Source organism: Chinchilla lanigera, unplaced genomic scaffold (assembly GCF_000276665.1).
Source record: "Chinchilla lanigera isolate Chin_1 unplaced genomic scaffold, ChiLan1.0 scaffold00023, whole genome shotgun sequence".
NCBI classification, from domain to species: Eukaryota; Metazoa; Chordata; class Mammalia; order Rodentia; family Chinchillidae; genus Chinchilla; species Chinchilla lanigera.
In genome coordinates this window covers 28,194,664-28,213,929 of record NW_004955424.1, presented here as the reverse complement: position 1 = coordinate 28,213,929, position 19,266 = coordinate 28,194,664, and the positions used below count along the sequence as shown (strand labels likewise).

The 19,266-nt window shown below is 40.5% G+C and overlaps 1 protein-coding gene across 6 annotated transcripts in view; it reads left to right on the top strand.

The window, feature by feature from the left end:
- Window positions 1-19,266, top strand: part of Eml6 (echinoderm microtubule associated protein like 6) — a 336,360-nt gene that overhangs the window by 247,717 nt on the left and 69,377 nt on the right. For all 6 annotated transcript variants that reach the window (XR_001234170.1, XM_013514625.1, XM_013514624.1 and 3 more), the window contains exons 19-23: window positions 479-590; window positions 4,351-4,478; window positions 9,619-9,760; window positions 12,695-12,847; window positions 13,690-13,821. Coding sequence is in view for 5 of the 6 variants with exons in the window: in XM_013514625.1 (XP_013370079.1) it covers window positions 479-590; window positions 4,351-4,478; window positions 9,619-9,760; window positions 12,695-12,847; window positions 13,690-13,821 (667 nt within the window). In the remaining variant the exon portion in view is untranslated. The remainder of the gene's footprint in view (window positions 1-478; window positions 591-4,350; window positions 4,479-9,618; window positions 9,761-12,694; window positions 12,848-13,689; window positions 13,822-19,266) is intronic.

Sequence of the window (19,266 nt, the reverse complement as noted above, 5' to 3'; positions counted from 1 at the left end):
GTGTGTGTGTGTGTGCACATGTGCATGCATATGCACATATGTGTGTGGTGCTGGGGATGGAATCCAGTCACTCACATGTGCTAGACAAGCTCTGTACCACTAAGCTGTACTCCCAACCCTTAATGATTGTTTTAATTGTGATACTGATTGCATTCCATTTGACGGGTGGATATGAGACACCAGGAGCTCTGCTAGGTTTTAAGGCTCTTCCTGTCCCTCAGGAACTACTTCTGGCCAGGGGCCTCAAGACAGAATCAGCCATGCCTGGGACAAGCACTGACCAGTTGTCTGAGGAAATGAGTGTGCTTAATCTTGCTAGAGAGAGATTTCCATAATATATCATTTGAATTCTGTTAGCTTTTTTAGTCTTATGTACTTGGGGCAAAAAAATTCACAAAGCTGTCTTTGAGGCAATCCTGTCAGGGCTGGGTGACCAGGCATTTAGATGTGTATGTAATCTGTATATGTGTCTTCTCAGGGCTTTGTAACAGGTGGAAAGGATGGAATCGTCGAGCTCTGGGATGATATGTTTGAAAGATGCTTGAAGACTTATGCCATTAAAAGAGCAGCATTGTCAACTAGCTCAAAAGGTACCACCCTAAAAATGCAAAACAAACCTTTCTGTTCACAGGATTGGAAGAGATAATATCATACTTCTTTTTGTATTTTAAAAAATAACAAAACAAAAACATAGTAACAAACACATATATTTACAAAATAACACAAGAACAATGCAAGCAATACTGAAATTCAGACAAAGTGATAGGAAATTACAATGGTTATTGTATTACATATTGACTTCTTCAAAGTGGTTACTCAGGAAAACAAATATAGACATGTAAGATTCATCAAATAATTGATCATTAAGTTGCTTACAATAAAGCAGTAGAAGTCAGTAATACAACTATGTTAGCTATCCTGTATATACATATGTGTGTAACTTTCCCCTTCTTTCTTCTCTCTGTTCCTTCATCCCAGTTGCTCTTTACTTTTGAGCAGTTTCCTTTCGTTTCACAATGTCTATCATGCCTCCTAACTTTATTCACTCTTTCAGGTCCTTACAGTAGTGAGACAATATGTTGTTCACTCATGCAGGTCTGATTTATTTCACTTATGAGCATGGTCTCTAGTTGTGACCATTTATCTATAAACCGTTGAGTTTATCTTTCTTAATAGCTGAATAATATCCCATTGTATAAAAATATCACAACTTTTTTATACATTCCTCAGTGGATGGACATTTGGGTTGCTTCCACAATTTAGCTATTACAGATTGTGCTGCTATAAACATGGGTGCACATATATCGCTGTGATATGATGTTTTCAGTTCTTCTAGGAAAATACCCAGGGAGGGAATAGCTGGGTTGAATGGGAGCTCTAGACCTAGTTTGCTGAGGTATCTCCAAACTGATTTCCACAGCAGTTTCACCAGTCTGCATTCCCACCAGCAGTGGAAAAGATTTCCTATTTCTCCACAGCCTCACCAACATTTGTTATTAGTTGATTTCTTAATGCTAGCCATTCTTACTGGGGTGAGATGAAATCTCAATGCTGTTTTAATTTGCATTTCTTGAATAAATAATGATGTTGAACATTTTCACATGTATTTATTTGCCATTTGTATTTCTTTATCTGAGAAGTGTGTGTTCATCTCCATGGCCCATTTTTGCATTGGGTCTTTGAATTTGGGGGGGCTGATATTTTTTAATTCTTTATATGTTCTAGATAGAAGTCCTTTGTCCAAGGGACAGTCAGCTAAAAATTTTTCCAAGTTTGTGGGTTTTCTTTTAACACTGCTGGTGATTTCTTTAGATGTGCAAAAACTTTTCAATAAGATGAGATCTCAGTTATTGATTCTTTGAAGTATTTCCCATGCAGTTTGGTGTTTGTTAATGAACTCTGTGCCTACCATATGTCTTCAAGATTTTTACTTACTTTCTCTTCCAATAGATTTAGTGTTTCTGTTTTAATATTGAGATCTGTGATCCATTTTGACTTGATGATGCATCGTGCATGGTGATAGACATGGGTCTATTTTCAGTCTTTGGCATAAAGAGAGCCAGTTTTTCCAGCACCATTTGTTGAAGAGGCTATCTTTCTTCCAGAGAACTTGTTTGGCCCCTTTGTCAAAGATTAGGTGTTTGAGTGTGTTTCTAGTTATGGCTGTTTCTTCCAGTCTGTTCCATTGATCCTCAGGTCTGTTTTTTAGCCAGTACCAGGTTGATTTTATTACAGTAGCTTTGTAAGCCATTCTGCCAGTCTGTTTCTTTTCACTGGTGAATTGAGGCGATTTATATTAATGGTTATAACTGATATGTCTTGGCTTATTTTTGTTATGTATTTACTTGTTGTTGGTTTCCTACTTTTTCTGTCTAATTGCTTGCTTTGTTTGTGGGTTCCTTTCTATTGTTGTTCTTGAAATTGCAGTCATTTTTTTCTCTGTCTAGTATATCTTTTAGTACTCTTTGTAAGGATGGTTTGGCACTCATGAAGTTCTTCAGTTGTTCTTTGTCGTGGAAATATTTTATTTCTCTATTAAATTTGAAGATAGCTTGCAGGATACATTGGTCTTGGTTGAAAGCTGCTCTGTCTCAGGACCTGTAATACTTTGCTCCAAGCTCTTCTGGATTGGATGGTTGTGTTGAGAAATCTGCGGTGATTGTGATGGGCTTTCCTCTCTAGGTGATCTGTATCTTTTCTCTAGTGGCTTTTAATATTCTGTTCTTTTGCTGTATGTCTGGGATCTTGATTACTATATGTCTGGTTGTAGTTTTATTTTGATTATGACTAGATGGAGTTCTATATGCCTCACTTAACTGTTTGTCAGGATCTTTTTCTGTGCTTGGGAAATTTTCTGCTATTGTTTCTGCAAATATTCTTTTTATGCCATTTGTGTTGCCTTCTGCTGTTTCATTGACTCCTATTAGTCTCACATTATTTCTGTTTGCCTCATCTTGCAGCTGTTGAATTGCTTTTTCCTGGCTCCTTGTGAATTTTAAGAGATCCTATCTTTCAAGATCGCTAGCCACCATGCTGTCTTCCAGACCTGAAATTCTATCTTCCGCTTCATTCAAGCAGTTTTGCCAGCTTTCAGTGGAAGTTTTGATTTCCTGGATATCTCTTTGAATCTGTCTCATGCATTCTCGTTCACTCCTATATTGTTCATTTGATGTTTCCATCAGTTTCCTATGTTCATCTATTTTTTTGTATGTGTCTTCTTTAGATGTGCTGAGCAATTCTTCCATTATTGTTGTCATTTCATTTTTTGCCTGAGAGATTATTTCTGATCTGATTTCTTCTCTGGCCTGATGGAGTTGTTTCTTTACTTCCATTGCAATCATTTCAGCCATTTCAGGTGTGTGTTTACTAAGTTCTCCTATGTTGATGCCTCCTGGACTTGTTCTAGGTGGAGTGGTGTTCTGAAATTGCATTTTAGTCCTTTGTCTTGTCATTTTTGATGTTGGAGCCAGAGTGTCCAGTCTCCTTCTTCCTTGACAGCTCAGCAAATGTTGCTAGTGTCCCTAGTTTTCCTGGTGATTAGACTTGCTCCCCAGTAGCTGCTGAGATGGGCTGCTTACTCTGGGGTCTTCCAGTGGTTGGTGGAGTGTACCTAGTTCTCCCAGGTCCCAGACACAAACTGCAATGTTGGTGGATCACAGACTGCCTGATCCAGTGTGCCCAGGCAGCTCAGGGCACGTGTACGTCCCAGAAGTGGGCTGCACGGGTAGCATGATCACGGATCTGTGTCCTTAGACAGTTCAGGGCACAGACAGAGCCCAGACACAAACTGCAGGTTCAGCAGTTCATGGACAACCTGATTCAGTGTATCCAGGCAGCTCAGGGCTCATGCAGGAGCCAGATGTGGACGGCAGTGGCAGTGATCAAGGACCACCTGTATCTGTGACCCCTGGAAGTTCAGGATGTGCACGCTCAGCCCAGATGTGAATCGCAGTGTCAGTAGTTCATGGATTGCCTGATCTAATACCTCAGGGGGTGCAGGGCACATGCAGAGAGGGCCCAAATGCGAACCCCAGTGTTAACAGTTCATGGGCCTTCTGAGTCAGTATCTCCTGGCTGCATCAGACACACGGAGGTCAGAGACACAGACTGTAATGGTAACAGGATTGTGGGTCACCTGCTCTGTCCCTGGGAAGTAGGTGGGTATACCAGTACCATACTTCTTGTAGTACCAGTTCATAGTCTGCTTGGTTCTGTCCTCCACAGTCAGGACTCTTAGTACAAAGTTAAGAATGATTGCCTAGGACCTAGTGCTTAGGAACTATAAAAACTGAATTTATGCTAATTATCAATCTTTTTCTTCTATTTAAATGCATTATTTCCCCCTCTAAGGCCTACTTTTGGAAGATAACCCTTCAATCCGTGCCATTACTCTGGGACATGGACGTATCCTGGTAGGAACAAAAAATGGAGAGATTCTGGAAATCGATAAGAGTGGTCCAATGATACTACTTGTTCAGGTACCACAATTATACGTGTTGCAAACTACATTTCATGTCAGGACTGGGACTAGGGTGAGGTGAGGAGGCACTTGGGGTGCAGAGCTTGTGCAGCAGTTCCCAGGGCTATGCAGGCTGCCTGTTACTGAGTAATACTTGGCCATGAACAAGAAACAACAAGTGTTCATTATCTGCTGTTACCATGATTGAGAGTCTGAGCACAGCTGACCTGGATCTTCTGCTTAGGCTCCACATGGTTTCAGTCTCATCTGAGACCCAGTGGAGGGAGGAGATTCCTCCAGGCTCACTGTTGGCAGGATTCAGTTTTCTTGAGGCTATAGAACTGAGGCTTCTTTTCTTACCAGCTGTTGAGCAAGGCCATCCTGAGCTGCTGGAGGCTGCACTTACATCTTGGCATAGAGAGTTTCCAATAGCCACTTGCTTTTCCAAGGCCAGCAAGCAAGAAAAAATAGATACCACAATGTCATGTAACAAAATTCTATCTGCACAAAACATTTCACCATGAACATTCTGTCACTTTCACCACATTGTGTTGGTTGGACACACACAGGTCATGCCACACTCAAAGGAAGGTGATTATGTCAGAGTATGAAAACTACCCCATGAGCATGTCCATCACAGCCTACCCTCTGGTCACCAGTTAGGCATGTCCCTACTGCAAGCAAAGTACCATCTACCCCAGCCTAATCCCGTGATGATACCTCTTCAGAGTTCAGAATCTTAGCATCCAAATCAGCTCCCCAATCTGTTGGTCTGTGAAACCAACAAGGTGAGCTATGTACTGCTGGTGCACCAAATGTGCAAATGCTTCTTTAGATCAGGCATCTCACTGCTATCTCAACCCTGCTTCCCATAACCACAGCATGTTCTTCTTACCCTCCCTTTCTCCTCAAGAATCATATTTAAGTAAAATCAGATTAATATGACTCTCAGTGGAATCCTGAAAGAGCAGAGGAATGGGAAAATTTCACTTGAGGGCAGAGTAGGCAGGTTGTGGACCTGGGTAGATGAGTAACCGAGAAAGATCTGAGGCCCATTTCCTTGTGCCATTCGAGTTATTTCTATGCTACCTCACTCTCACTCTTGCATCATGTAGGAATGCCAATACTCAGATTAAGGGAGGGTCATTTTGAAATCCATATGGGACAGTGGTTTGAATGGGCCTCAGAGCCTGCAAGCTTGTCTTTAAGTGGTGCATAGACCTTACCAACAGGTGAAGCATCATGAGGAGGGCTGAAAGAAGTGAAAAAGAAATCTACCTGATCATGTGAGCTTTAGGACTTGTACAGGTCCAATGTGGGAGCTTCACCTATTTCCTGATCTGATCCATGCCTATAGGCTGTTTTAGAGATGAATTCCAAAATCCCGTGTGTGGGACTTGGTGGTCTTTCATTGTTCCCCAGGAGAAAATGGTGAGAGGATTTAGAAAATAAAGACAAGAGAGAGTAGCCAGGGTCAGGTGGAGTTACCTCTTACCTGATAAGCAAGAGGACTGACTTCAACAGTAGAGACATTTATTTTATACTCTTGCAAAGTTAGTATCAAGACAGATAATATTGCCTAGTGACTAATGACTGTAATTGTCCAGGCAGGCTGCTTTTTTCAATACTGAGGTAGCTTGGCTGTTTGAGGTACTCTAGCTCTGTCCTGCCCTCACACATATGACTGATAACCAGTTCCAGCAGCTCCCAATACCTGTGGAGATGGTCCTTCTCATATGCTGCACCCTGAAAACAGGTCAGTACACACACAGTGGCACCATAGCGCTGATGCAACTTTTCAAAAATGCATACACCCAAGCCCTTGATACCTGAATAAGAATATAGATAGCCAGACATGCTGACACATGTCTATAATCCCAGTGACCCAGGAGGCTGAGGCAGGAGGATCACATCATCAAATTCAACCTGGGCAACTCATAAAAGCGAAAACTTTAAAAGGGGGCTGGGGCTGTAGGTCAGTGGTAGAGAACTACAAGAGCACTAGAACATGCCTAGTTTTGATCTCTAGTACCACATACACAGAGAAAAATATTTACTTGAAAAACTATTGAAACAAACCTCATCTCAATAGCTAAGTGTGCAGACACTGGGATGAGAACGCTGCTGGAAATGCGTCCTTCATGCATGACTGTTATTCTCCTCTGTTCTTGCTTCTGTTGTATTCTTCCAAACTAACCTTTTCTGGCCAGAATTCCTTATTTAATAATATTGAAAAGTATCAATTTGTTTTCAGCTCCTAAATGTTCGAGAGTTTTAATTATTTCCATACATGCTATGTTATAAAATAGTTTGGAAAAGCTATACTATAATATGATTTAAATGACACACACTTTGAATGTATGTTATAGTTGTTAATTTTGTTTAAATATGTCTTAAACTTGATGATGAAGGCTTTTCACTTTTCGCTTCTTTACATTTCCATTGTTTCCTATGTTTGTTTCTGTTAGTCTAATAATAAAAGTAACCTCTGCTGTCATTTATTGAGCACTGTGCTGCCAGCAGTACTGTTATACAACATTTTTCTCTCATCTTGACAGCAGATTTACTAGGTTAAAATTGTTTTATCGGTAAAAAGTGAAAAGCCAGTAAATTGCCCATAAGAACTTAACGGCTGAGCTAGGACTATGGGGTTGTTTTGGGTTTGGTTTGGTTTGGCTTGGTTTGGTTGTGTCTTTGAGACAGGGTCTCACTATGTAGTTCGGGCTGGCCTTGAATTCATTATGTAGCCCAGGCTGGCCTCAAATTTAAGATGTTCCTGCCTCAACCTCCAGACTGCTAGGATGACAGGTGTCTTCCCAAGGTTTGTGTGAGATACTGGCCCTCTCTTTTGTACTCCAGGCTGCCACCCACATCTTATTTAGCTGTGGATACTGCAGAAGGCAGCACAGCAAGTAGAGCCCTCAGAGCTGTGGGGCCAGTGGAGTTGCTAGAACCTTCAGACCACAGGTCAGTTTTCTTCCTCCACTTACATGTGTGCCATCCTGTTCCTTTTCTTCTCTGCACCTTTCTTTTACCTCCTGTTCTCTCATTTGCTGCTTCCTCCCAAGTAGAATTTATAGCTGAATGGTGTTATTGGGGCTGCTGGTGAGATTTGCCCTGTACTATGTGGTGTTCATGGTGGAGTAAGGGTTTCCTGCTCACTTGGGGCTCACAAACCTGTTCCGAGAGCAGACAGACACACAGACAGTTAAGGAACCTGGCAGCAGGATAAGATCGTCACCTATCCTGCTGTGGCAGCGCTTCAGAATTGCATGGCCAGCAGAGGGGGACTGCTAGTTTGGAAGAGAAGGAATAAATGGCATTCAGTGGATTAGGAAAATTTCTGTAGAAAATAATCAACTCTGAATTTAATCAGCTCTGCATTTTGCTGGTTATGATCAGTTGTACGGGTGATGAGTAACCAAACAAGATCCAGGGCCCATTCCCTTGTGCTGCTTGAACTGTTTCTATCCTACCTCTCTCACTGTCCACTTTTGTGGCGTATAGGAAGGCGAGTACTCAGATTAAGGGAGTGTCACTTTGGAATCAGTCTGGCCAGTGATTTGAATGGGTCTCAGAGCCTGCAACCCTGTCTGCAAGTAAAACATGCAGAGAGGCTCGTCATACAACCCAGCAGAGACAGTATGGGGGGCTGTGGAGGTGGATGCATGACCTGTCCTCTGGCTGTGACCATGGGGGAAGCTTCTGATGACTAGGAAACTGGGAATGTAGGGTACCTCTAAATCTGACAAGTGAAAAAAATCTGTACTCTTCAGCCCATGTTTTCTCAGATCCTTGAATGTTGGTTGTATCTGGAACTTTGTGTCTTCTACCAAACTGCAGTTTTGCTCAAATAGCTTTCCCAAATATCTTCCCAGTTAAACTGGAGTCATCCTATTGCTCTTCAGAAAGCCGCCATTCCCCAGAGTGTTCTACTACAAACACTTTAGAAAGCTCTGCATGGTCTTCCTTTGTGCTTCACTGAGCCAAGCTTTTTTGTAATTAACTATGAAATCAGAAATTCAGTGAACAAGCTGGTTTATTTTATGGCTGTACAACATCCTTCTTCATACTGTTTTATTGATAAATTATAGGAATCAAATTTGTTTTCTTCCTATTAAGTGTTCATTTTTTAAAAATATTTATCTCAGTTATTGCTTAATTCTGTCAAGTGTTCTTGTGATGAGGTATAGGTGAGTGAAATTAGTCCAGAGCATGTTAAGAATCTTTCAGTTTTTTTGGTCTCTGTCTCCATCTCTGTTTCTGTTTCTGTCTCTGTCTCTCTCTCTCTCCATCCCCCTCTCTCCCTGTGTGTGTGTGTGTGTGTGTGTGTGTGTGTGTGTGTGTGCATGTTGGGGGGTTACTAAGGATCAAACCAAGAGTCTTGTGCATGCTAGGCAGGCGGTCTACCACTGAGCCACGTTTCCAGCATTTTTATTTTAAGATAGAATCTTGCTGAGTTGCCCACACTGACCCCAAATTTGTGATTCTCCAGCTTCAACTTCCTGAGTAGCACAGGCTATAGGCTTACACCATCATGCCCGCTCCTTTTACTTTTCTGATACTCACTGTTGCCACACAGACCAATCTGTGAACAAATGCTGAATCTAAACCACACTCAGGACACCAGAAGTAAAAATTTAGGTTGATTTCTATTCTGCCAAATGCTATGCAGGCAAAGAACTAAACTTGTATAAATAACAAGAATATTGTTGTCTAATTCTCTGTCAAACAGATTGGTACTTACATGTTTTAGAATGTGATTTTACTAAAGGCAGTAGTTCACGTCATTATGAGCAAGCTGTTTTACTAGAAGGTGCATGTACACTGTCTATTCAGTATAAAACAGAATACAAAGAGGGAAATTCACAGTTCACCTAGATGTTTGTTTCTGAAAGGGAAGATATCTGGTATCACATAAAACCTATAAACGTTTCTATATTTTGCTTTCCAAAAGAATTATTTAGCATCAAGTAGGGTCAGCTTTAAATCCAACTGCAAAAATTATTCAGTGCAATGATTTTGGGTTAAGGAAGCTATCTCAGTGTTTAATTTGTACTTGACCCTGTTCGGGACACTCAGTGGACTGTGCAGCACAGAGGTGAAGAAGGACTCGCCTCTCTCAGGGCTGAGCTTGCCTTTCTCTTTCCTCTTCCCAGGGGCACATGGAAGGAGAAGTCTGGGGGCTGGCAGCTCACCCTCTCCTGCCCATCTGTGCAACAGTGAGTGATGATAAAACACTTCGGATCTGGGAATTATCCTCCCAGCACCGTATGCTGGCAGTACGGAAACTCAAGAAAGGTACATGATGTCACCTTACATGTCTGTGAAAGTGTTTACAAGCAACAGAATGGGTTAGCTTCACTCATTCATGCAACTAATATTTACAGAGAGCACCTGTTGTATCCCTCCAGAATGTAGTAGGCAATGAGAATTCAGAGTGTACTGTAAAATTAAAACTAAGCACAGGCAGTTTTTCCAGAAGGGTGGCCTGATTCAGTGGTGCCTTAGGTCTACTGTTCACTTTATTTTTCTTGTACTGCACAGACATTTGCCACCTGGGGGCAATATGTTCTTCCTCTTCTCATGGAGAACTGTGCGAGTCAGCTAAAACATGTCAGCTTGTAAAGAATCCTTTTTATCTTTATGACTAACAACCTCCAGAACTTTTTACTGAAAAGTAAAGGTCAATTATGATGGAAAAAATAATATCAAATAATAAATATGTATCAAACATGTGCACACTAGAAAAGGGGTATACCAGGAGGTGGAATTCAGCAGACATTTATTAATCAGATTCTGTGTCATGCACTAGGGAATCCCAAGATGAATTATCCCTTCTCTAGTGTCAAAGATGGACAAGATTTAGGTGGAGTCCCAGCAACAGTGGGTCATTCAGATCGGGTAATTTGAGAAGAGGCTAAAAATGGGGCTCTTTATAAAGAGATGAGTAAGGTGTAAAGGAAGGACCAGAGGCAGTGCAGTACTGTGCAGCTGAGAGTGCAGGTTTCATTACTAGCCTTGGGCATAATGAGGCAAGAAGAGGAAACAACTGCTAGAGCCTTGAAAGTGAGACCTGTGTAAGTTGGCAGCCAGAGAGAAGCTATGATGTCAGTCTAGAGCCCCAGCCAGTAGGCACCGGTGACCCTACAGGCCACAGCTGTTCAAACAAGCACTCTCGCTTCCACTGTTCCTGTCTCCAACCATGCTCCCCCTTGGCCTACACTGACCAGAAACTGGAGACAAGAAAGCCCCTTGATACTTTCCACCCAGGCCAGCTTCAGGCACAGAGCAGGTGGAGAAAGATGAAGAATGAACAGGAAGGCCAAATTGAAGCTATCCTGCCAAAACAAGGTACCATGGAAGCTCAGAGGCAACCTGCTACCTGGGACTGCTCCGTCATGGAGGTGACAAGAGACCTGAGAGTTTCTGGGTCAGTCAAAGTTCCTGAGGCAAGAAAAGATAAGATTAGGGTTTGGCCCTCCAATGTTTGTACTGCGTGGTTATATGAAGAGAGTTATGAGAGTATAACTAGAGGAATCTATCAAATGAAAACAGGTACTGAGACAATTGTCTCAATGGTGATGGCAGCTGCAACTGTGGAGCCAGTGAGCATTCTACCACTTCACACTTAGCACAGAAACCCAGGGAGTAAAGCCATTCTCACCGCTACATGCAGATTAGGAAACCGAGGCACAAGGTACTTAAATAGTTTGTACAAAATCATACAGCCAGGAAGTATGGAACTGAATCCAAACCCAAGCAGGATGGCCCCAGAGAGCAGTGCTATGGACACTGCTCAATGCTGTCTCCCTCTGTCCCATTGCCTCTCCTCTACCTTTTTTTTAAGTTCCCGGGCCTTGGTAGGTAGTGGAGCCAGGATTTCAACCCAGGTCTGAGTCCAAAGCCATCTACTTATCCACTATAGGGCTGAATCATTTTGGTCACAAATATAAATTGGGGAAATGAAACCAATTTGAATGTCAATGGACGTTTTTCTCCAGGTAAAAATTAGTTCAACAAACAGCTATTGACACATCCTAAATAGATGATAGTTCAATTCAATTTACCCCATATATCCTGGTATAATTATTACCAGGTTTGTGCAGGAAATTGTAGTTCATCTAACCCTAATGGCTTCTCCCCCAGAGCAAACTCATTCTTTCATCTCCTGCTACCAGCACCATGACTGACTCACAGTAGGTAAGTCCATGCTAAGTGAGCAAATGAAGCTTTCCTTTAGATGAGTTAAATTACCAGTACGAACATTGCCTTCAGCATGCTGTGAGATGTGGCAGGAGTCCCTGTGAAAGGCCAGTCTGAGGTGCCTCAGCACAAGGCTATGTGGCCCCCATCCCTGGGGCCATGTGACAGCAACAGCAGTGGCTGCAGAGACAGTGTTCTCCTGTGGACTGGAGCAACGATCATGTGACTCTGATCATATAAGAACTACTGGATTATACATTTTAACTGGCTGAATTGTATGCTACATGAATTGTATCTCAGTAAAGCTGAAAAACATAATGGCAAGGGTGGCTATACACTTAATTCAGCTTCCTATTAAACACACTCCCAGAACTCTGTACTCCTCATGCAGAAATGTCTCCCTGTGGTCCTACAAAGCAGCAGAAAACATTGCTTGTTCCACATTGCCATCCTAGTAGTGGGTAGTTTTACAGAGATCCCCTGAGAGCTGTTCTTCTCATGATGGAGGAAGCAGACTCTAAATCTTTTACCTCTAGAATTTGCATATCATAATACATGGAGCAGAGAATTGCAGTAGCTGAAATAAGAATAATGAAGCTTTTTAGGTAAGACAAGTTTGAATGTAAGGCATGAAATTTAAAAAAGATGGTATCAAAACATTTTCTTTTAGAACTCAAGTTCTGAAATATGTTCTCTTCCCTTAGAATCCAGGTAGAGGATGTATTAATTTTCTACTCCTTTACCTGCTCACCCCTCTGGGCTTTTGAAAACTAGAATTCAGATGCTAGGAAATAAGTGGATAAAGCTTACAAAAAATGGAAATGTATTTTTTATATTATGATTATTATCCTTAGACATGGGGGAAAGACCTTTTAAATTATGAAATTTTAATTCTCAATAATATAATAGTAAGGAAGGCCCAGTCACATGATCTTGAAAAACAGACATGCAGACTTCTCTGTTTCTCCATTGGGTTTGTGTGGCAGTGCAGTGCTGGGTGACAAGTGTCTTTTGTGGCTTCTTCTGTAGGTGGAAGGTGCTGTGCATTCTCCCCAGATGGGAAAGCCTTAGCAGTCGGCTTGAATGATGGGAGCTTCCTGGTGGTAAATGCTGACACTGTTGAAGACATGGTCTCTTTCCATCACAGAAAAGAAATGATTTCTGATATTAAATTTTCAAAAGGTGATAATGACAGCAGATACTTTTGAAAACATCCAAGTCTTGGAACTCCCAAAAATTATAAGAATGGACTATTTAAACTAGCTATCCCTTTCAATGAACTAATAGAAATGAGTAATACAACTATCTTGTATATATATATTACCTCTTCCTTCTTTTTTCCTTTCCCCCATCCCAGTTGTTCTTTCCTTTTGAGCAGTTTCTTTCTCTTTCACTATATCTACTATACCTTTTGGATCTTATTTACTCTTTCAGTTTCATACACTAGGGACACAATATGATGTTTACACACATATGTCTGGTTTATTTCACTTATGAGTATGGTCTTTAGTTGCATCCATTTACCTATAAAAGTCTCAAGTTTATCTTTCTTTCTAGCTGAGTAATACTCCATTGTATAAAAATACCACATCTTTTTTATTCATTCCTTGATTGATGAGCATTTAGCTATAACAAATTGTGCTGCTATAAACATGGGTGCATATATATCGCTGTGGTATGGTGTTTTCAATTCTGGAAAAATACCAAGAGGGAATAGCTGGATGACATGGGACCTCTAATCCTAGTTTTTGAATAATCTCCACACTGATGTCCACACCACAGTGGTTGTAGCAGTCTACACTCCTCGCAACAGTGAAGTGTTCCTTTTCCCCCACAGCCCTGCCAGCATTTATTGGTTGATTTTTTTTGACAATGGCCATTCTCTCTGGGGTGAGATGGAATCTTAAAGAAAAAAAAAAAGGAAAACATATGTCTTTGACCTTCACCCTACTATAAAATACTGGTTATGAAATTAAAGTCCCATATAAAAGGTTTTAATGTTAACTGCATGTTTTTCTTTATAGATACAGGAAAATACCTTGCTGTGGCATCTCATGATAACTTTGTGGATATTTACAATGTACTTACAAGCAAGAGGGTTGGCATCTGTAAAGGAGCTTCTAGCTACATTACACATATTGACTGGGATTCTCGAGGTAAAGCATGTTATGGCCTTTAAGGTATCATTTCTATTTTTAAAAAATCAATCTCCATTCATATATTGTCTCTGGAGATAATGGCAGTTGAGTTTTAAACAAAAATATGGATAGCCACAGCAATATAAATGGCTTTAATTTTACAGTCAGGAAGCAGTTGCAGTTGATAAGTGGAATATGTTTCTGTCTCTTAAAATTATTGTTGATATTATTATACAATCAAAACTACTGGGTTTGGAGACCACTGAAGACACACAGTGCCTCTTGTTACCATTTACACTCCTACCATGCCTTTGAGCTGATCATGATCCGTCATTGTCCTGGGTGTCCTTCTCCTTCCTGCGCCCCTGTTTCTGATCAGAAAGTCACCTTGTGGAGAACGCCCCAGAAAGACTTTAATAATTTCATCTTTAATAGTTTCCTTCCAGAAAGGTAAATTGAACTTGCCTGAAGTATCTTCTCTCTAAGGGTTCCAACCTACCCCTCAGCCTCCTCCTCCAAGCCTTCCCCACATATGCCACAAAGATTTGTCTGTTATTTAATACACCTAGCTTCTGCATTTACAAAGTATTACACCAAGATGTAGAAGTGAGACATGGCTGCTACTCTCTGTGAAATTTGTAAATTATACTGAACTAATATGAGAGCACAGATTGGGTAAGCCCTGAGGGTAAGAAGTGGCGAGTCATGGGGAAGAGGTGAGCCTGGACCCAGCCAGTATTAAAGTGGGACATATGTGCTATAGGTTGGATCACTTATAGATCCTGTCTCAAAGACTTGGCTGATTTTAAAAGGCTGTAACAGGCATTTAGGAATGGGCATACCCTTGCCAAAGAAGGCATAGTCCATTGTGGTAGAAAACCACAAAGTACAATGTGGGCTGTGAGAAAAAGGCTCACAAACCCACAGAACCTTTGTAGAAGGAGTAGCCTTCCAGAAAGATCTTTAAATATGACCAGAAACTCACTAAATGGCAAAGTCAAGACAAAGCATTCCAGGCAGAAGGACCATGGTATGCAAAGTGTAAAGGTAGGAGGAACAGGGTGTTTAAGAGTAATGCTAAGCAGCCAAGTTGGGGAGAAGAAAGGAAATGTGACAGGCAGACCAAAACAGAATGAATAAAGGTGCTCACACCAGGAAGCTAATGATAAGCTTCATTCTATCTGTGTGGTTTAGAATGGGGCATTACCCATCATGTAGGGAGGGCAAGTGAACCTGTAGCTGGATTGTACCTAATGTGAACTAGAGAGAGGTGATGAGAGCCTCAACAAGATTATATTGGAGTCACTGAGATAACTTTATTTTAAGTATTCTTGAAGCAGCAGTGGAAGACAAAGCTTGACAGTCCTTCACCATGCACGTTTGTAGTTGTAGCTGGACTTGCTGCCCTGGAATTTGGGTTTTATTTCAGCTTTATAACTTGCAGGAACTTTATAGAGTACAATAGATGGGTACAAAGCATGTGATTTACTATAAGAAGCATGTTATGGCTTGTGATCTAGATGTCCCCACCAAAGCCTCATGCAGTCAGGTGGGGCTTTTTCAGAGGTGGCTGAATCTAGAGTGTGTGATGCTGGGATTACTTCATGGTGCAGTGCTAGGATCAAGGGCACTAGGATTAAGAATGTGAGTGTTACCCACCCTAAGTAGCCTGGATAAGATATAAGGGATAGAAAGACCTGAAGTCATCCCTTGTTGCTTTGCTACCTTCTGCCTGACATGAACTGTTTCTCCTCTGCAATGCCTGTCTGCCATCCACACTGCCTTGGAGTCAGCCGATTAAGGACTACAACCTCTACAGACTATGAACTAAATAAACTGTTTCCTTCACTTCAACTTTGAGTGTCAAGTATTTTGCTCAGCAAAGAGAAAAATTACTAACACAAGGTGCAAGTGCCAGCAAAGTCAAAGGGAGATCAGATAAGTCCCTCTCACTTTGATATCAGGGCAGTGCGGGCTGTCCACAGTGCCAAGCATTTGGCTGGCGTTGTGATGGGCAGGACGGTGGCACCTGGGAGTCACCTAGGAACTGGTGAGGCTGAACAGATAGCTGCTTCTCAGAACTTTCTTTCAATATTCTCTGCTCTGTTGTTGTTGTTTAAGCAGTCATTTCTCCCTTTTATTCTAAGACAGGATATGGCATGATGACTTTTATTTAGATTACCACACATGGGACCTGTCACAAAATTCTACCACTGCAATCACTATTAAGAGGTAAAAAACTATTACTATCTTTATTAGGAAGTGAAGGACCAAGAGAAAATGAGACATATGAAATGTAAGTTTTATTTCAGGATTTTAAAGCAATTATATGTAATCGTGGTAAAATGTACATAATATTTATAATTTTAATCATTTTTAAACAAACTTAAGACATTAATTCATTCACATAATTGTACAGTCATCACCACCACCCATTTCCAGAATTCTTTCCATCTTGTAAGGTGAAACTGTACACCCAACACACAGTAACTCTCCATTTATCCAGCACTGATGCCCATCCTTCTGCTTTCCATCTTCATGAATTAACTCTAGGTTTGTCATGTAAGTGGAGTTATGTGTGTGTAAACTGTTTCACTTAGCAAAACCTTCTCAAGGTTCATCCATGTAGCATATGTCAGAATTACCTTCTCTTTAAAGACTGAAAAGCTTTCACTGTAAGTATATTCCACAATTTTATATGTTCATCTCTTAATAGACAGTTGGGCTGTTTTCACATTTTACCTATTATGAATAATTGTTCTCTGAACATAGGTGCACACATATTTCTACAAAGGCCTCTTTTCAGTTCTTCAGGATATGTGTCTACCCAGACATGGAACTCCTGCATCATATGATAGTTCTATTTTTAAGTTTTTGAGGATCTCCACATTGTTTTCTATAGCAGTTGCACCATTTTACATTCTCACCAATAGTATCCAAAAGTTCTAGTTCCTCCCTATTTTTACCATTATTTTCTGTTTTTATTGTGATAGTGACCATCTTAATGAGTGTGATTTGGTATCTCATTGTGATATTGATGTGATTTGGGAGAGCTGTGCTTTGTTGTGCTTTTGACTCTTTAATTCTGAAAGTGTGCAGGCCCTGTACCAGATGCTGAGAACTAAAGATGAGTAAGGCCAGGATGGAAAATATAAGCTCTTAGCCAGGATCAGTGGCTTGCTGCTATTTCAGGGACTAGGTGAAGTTCTGTGTAAAGTACCTCAGAAGGGAGCTGTCATTTGTGGGAAAAGAGGAAACCTCACTGTTTCTGTAATTTGATCAAGGCTGGCCTCCTAGAACTCAGGACCACAACAAGGTACTGAGGTGAGGAGGAGAAAACTAAGGTCTGTGAAGAACCACCACATCTCTCTTACTCTAAGGACTTCTCAGTCAGATGAGTGTGTCAGACCAAATGGTTCAAGAGTAAAGTAGAAATACTTTTGGTTCTTTTTTAACAGTTGGAAATTTTTTTTTAATTCAGTTTATTAGTACATATGTGTAGCACATAATGTTTATGTTCCTGTGGAAAGTTGGTAGATGTATATAACACATTTTAATTCCTTTTTTTACATTTCTTATCCTTTCCCTGCCTCCCACCTCCCTTCATCTCTTGATACCCTTCCCCTCTGAGAACAATCTATCTCATTACTTCCTATTATCCAGATTTATTTTGCTCTTTATTTTTACTCTAGGTTTTTCATATAAGAGAATTCATGTGATATTTAAGCTTTGGTGTCTGATTAATACATTTAACATCATAGTCTCAATGTGTGTCCATTTTCCTACAAATGACTCAAGTTTATCTCTCTTTATAACAGAGTAATGCTCCATTGTGTATCAATATCACAGTTTCCTTTTACATTCATCTCTTGGTGGACATATGGGCTACTTCCAAGATTTAGCTGTTATAAATTCTGCTACTGTAAACATGAGTATGCGTGTATCACTGCAATATGATGTCTTTAACCCTTTTGGGAACATACCTAGGAGGGGAATATCAGGGTTAAATGGAATTTCTAGTTTCAGTTTTTTGAGGAATCTCTACATTGATTTCCATAATAGTTGTACTAGTTTACATTTCCACCAACAGTGTACAAGGGTTCCATTTTCCCTTCAGCTTCTCCAGCATTTCTTTATGATTTGTTTTCTTAACAATGCCACTTCTTTCTGGGGTGAGATGGAATCTCAGTGCTGTTATGACTTGCATTTCTCTAACACTACATGTTGAGCAGCTCTTCAGGTATTTATAGGTTATTTGTAGTTCTTATTCTAGAAAGTGTCTATTTTTTTCACTTGCCCTTTTCTTGATTGGATCTTTCTTTTAGGGTGTCTACTTTACTTTGAGTTCTACATATAGTCTAGATAGGAGTCCTGTGGTGAATCACTGGCAAGAGTTTTTTTCCCATTCTGTAGGTTGTCTTTTCACTCTGTGGTTATTTCTCTTGCTGTGCACAAGGTTTTAATTAATGTGATCCCATTTGTTGATTCTTGGAGCTATTTTCTGTGCAAATGTTCTGTTCAGAAAGTCCTTGCCTAAGACTGGATTAAAAAACAAAATCCAATGGTATGCTATGTATAGGAAAAAAATTTACTCAGAAGGAAATCCATACACTAAAAGTCAAAACATGGAAAACAATTCTCCATGCAACAGGAACCCAGAAAAAAGCAGGTATAGCTAGTCTGTGTGCAGACAATGTAAACTTCAAACCGACAACAATCAAAAGAGATAATGAAGGTCACTACATACATGTCTGGGGAAAACTGCAAGAGGATGACATAACAATCATAAACATGTATGCACATGCACCAAATATCAGAGCTCCAAATTATATAAGACAAATCTTAACAGGCATGAAAACACATATAATTAATAACACTATTGTAACAGGGGGCCTCAATACCCCATTGACACAAAGAGATAGGTCAAGTGGACAAAAAGCCAGCAAGGAAATAACAGCTCTGAACCAAAGCTGCAAAACAATGGACATAGTAGATGTATACAGAGTGTTCCACCCCACAACATCAGAATACACATTTTTCTCAGCTGCACGTGGTCTTTCTCTCTCTAGCCCATGCAGCATACCTTCTGAAATGCAAAAGAATTGAAATTCTCCCATGCATATTATCTGACCACAGTGCAATGAAATTGGAAATTAACCAAAAAGGGAAAACCAAAAACTCCATAAACACTTCGAAATTAAACAACAACCTCCTGAACAACCAATGGGTCACAGAAGAAATTCAAGAGGAAATCAAAAACTACCTACAAACAGATGAAAATGTAAATACAACTTACCGGAATCTATGGGATGCAATGAAAGCAGTCCTCAGAGGGAAATTTATAGCAGTGAATTCACACATAAGAAAAACAGAAAGAGAACAAATAAGTAACCTAATGCTTCATCTCAAACTTTTAGAAAAAGAAGAACAAGTCAGGCCCAAAGCCCAAAGAAGGGAGGAGAT